General features: G+C 47.4%; 1 protein-coding gene across 1 annotated transcript in view; it reads right to left on the bottom strand.

Annotated features, from left to right (window-relative positions):
• LOC123048310 (bidirectional sugar transporter SWEET6b) overlaps positions 1–1,353 on the bottom strand; it is a 3,297-nt gene extending 1,944 nt beyond the window's left edge. Inside the window, exons 1-3 of the mRNA XM_044471439.1 lie at positions 1,231–1,353; positions 903–1,119; positions 619–780 (exon numbers count right to left, since the gene is read on the bottom strand). Of these exons, the coding sequence (XP_044327374.1) occupies positions 619–780; positions 903–1,119; positions 1,231–1,310 (459 nt within the window). The 5' untranslated portion in view covers positions 1,311–1,353. The remainder of the gene's footprint in view (positions 1–618; positions 781–902; positions 1,120–1,230) is intronic.
• Between the last annotated feature and the right edge of the window lie 342 nt (positions 1,354–1,695).

Here is a 1,695-nt window from a genome sequence, read left to right as displayed (position 1 = left end):
GTAAAGCAGAAGGAAATTAAAACAGGAAATGGGTAATGGGCTTCAAGCCCAATAAGAAAATGGAGTGACCCCGAACAAGGGCATGTCGAAAATTTAACCCAAGAAGCCATGAAACGACAAATGAGAGAGAGAGAGAGAGAGAGAGAGAGAGAGAGAGAGAGAGAGAGAGAGAGAGAGAGAGAGAGAGAGAACGCATCAATTCTGCATAATAAAAGATTCAAAGGTCGGAAATTGCCTTACCCACATTTAAAAAACAGGCAAGTTACATATAGCTAAAATAGAAAGTTTTTTGGTTGGATGGCTATACTTAAGCAGAACAGAGCTAGGGTGTTGCATTACCTATTGATGTAGAAATAAACAGTAGGTTTTATTTTTTACCAAACATATACAGTGGCAACATGCATCTTTTAAAATAACCTGGGTGTTGCATCTTTTAATAAACTGTAGGTTCATGCATATTAACTAGGCTGATCTTCCTAAATAGGGCATCAATATCATGCTATACGTCCACAACGGCCACATGTGCGGCATTAACACGCAACCGATAGAGTTTGAAACCAAGGCTAGCGAATCAAAGCGTGGATCCATGCATGTGGGTAGGTGTGCGCGTGTACGTACCATGACTGTGAGCGGGGCGGCATACATAATCGTGCCGAAGACGATGCAGATGATGCCGACGATCCTGGAGCGGTCCTCGTAGGTGTGGGCGCTGAGGAGCACTCCGACCACCACGGACGCCACGAACGCCACCTCAAAGCCAACGACGAGAAGTATCTTTAGCTGCACGTACGCACAGACGGGCATGGGTTAGGGACGTAGGGGCCAGAAACTAGCGGCGAAAAAATACCGGGAAATTAATTGTTCTTCCGGGCGGGGAATAGGGGGATCAGGGATGTATGTACCCGCTTCTTTGGGGGCGAGTAGAGGAAGAAAATGGAGAGGTAGATTGTCTCGATGATGATGCCGATGCTGTTGATGGTGATGACGAGTAAGCTGTTGGGGTGGACAATGGGGAGGCCGTAGAACAACCAGAGCAGGCAGTTCATGAGCGTCGCCAGGTAGGGATCCGGCGTGAACTGTTCCACGTCCTTGTTCTTGCAGATCCGGTCAAATGTCTGCCTGCATGCGCCATGCAGAAAGAAAACAAGCTCAGATTCATGTCCTGGTTACCAACAGCCACCTTCCATATACAGATCACCAGGCAAGAGGAGAGGAGGGCGGCTTAATTACGCAGGGGAGAGGAAGAGGCAAAAGGAGATGCAATTGCCCATGATGCCGACGACATTGCGAGCTGCGTCGGCCGTAACCATGGTGCTCAGGTCGCCGGGAATTCAACCACCTGAGAAAGGTTGGCTGTGGTTTGTTTGGGGGCGTCGCCGAGTTTATATAAATAGGGGGGTTTGCCTTCCCAAAATTACCGATATCGATATGCATGGTTAAACGGTTAGATTTGAGAGTAAGCTGGTCTTCTTCATATACAGTCCTTATATTGGACTCACGTGTCAATTTCTTCCATGCCAACGCGCGTGCTTGTTCCAGCCAAAAAAGAGTCACGCACCTCCTCTCCCACCTAATAATACACCTAATCGGATAACCCTCAAATAACCCTGCGCGCCAAACACATGAGAAAAATAGCTCTAAACACATCCACAATACATGGTTGGGCACCAGATCTCTTAATTAATCATATGTTGA

The sequence above is a fragment of the Triticum aestivum genome, chromosome 2D (genome assembly GCF_018294505.1).
Source record: "Triticum aestivum cultivar Chinese Spring chromosome 2D, IWGSC CS RefSeq v2.1, whole genome shotgun sequence".
Taxonomy (NCBI): domain Eukaryota; kingdom Viridiplantae; phylum Streptophyta; class Magnoliopsida; order Poales; family Poaceae; genus Triticum; species Triticum aestivum.
This window is presented reverse-complemented; position numbering and strand designations above follow the sequence as displayed.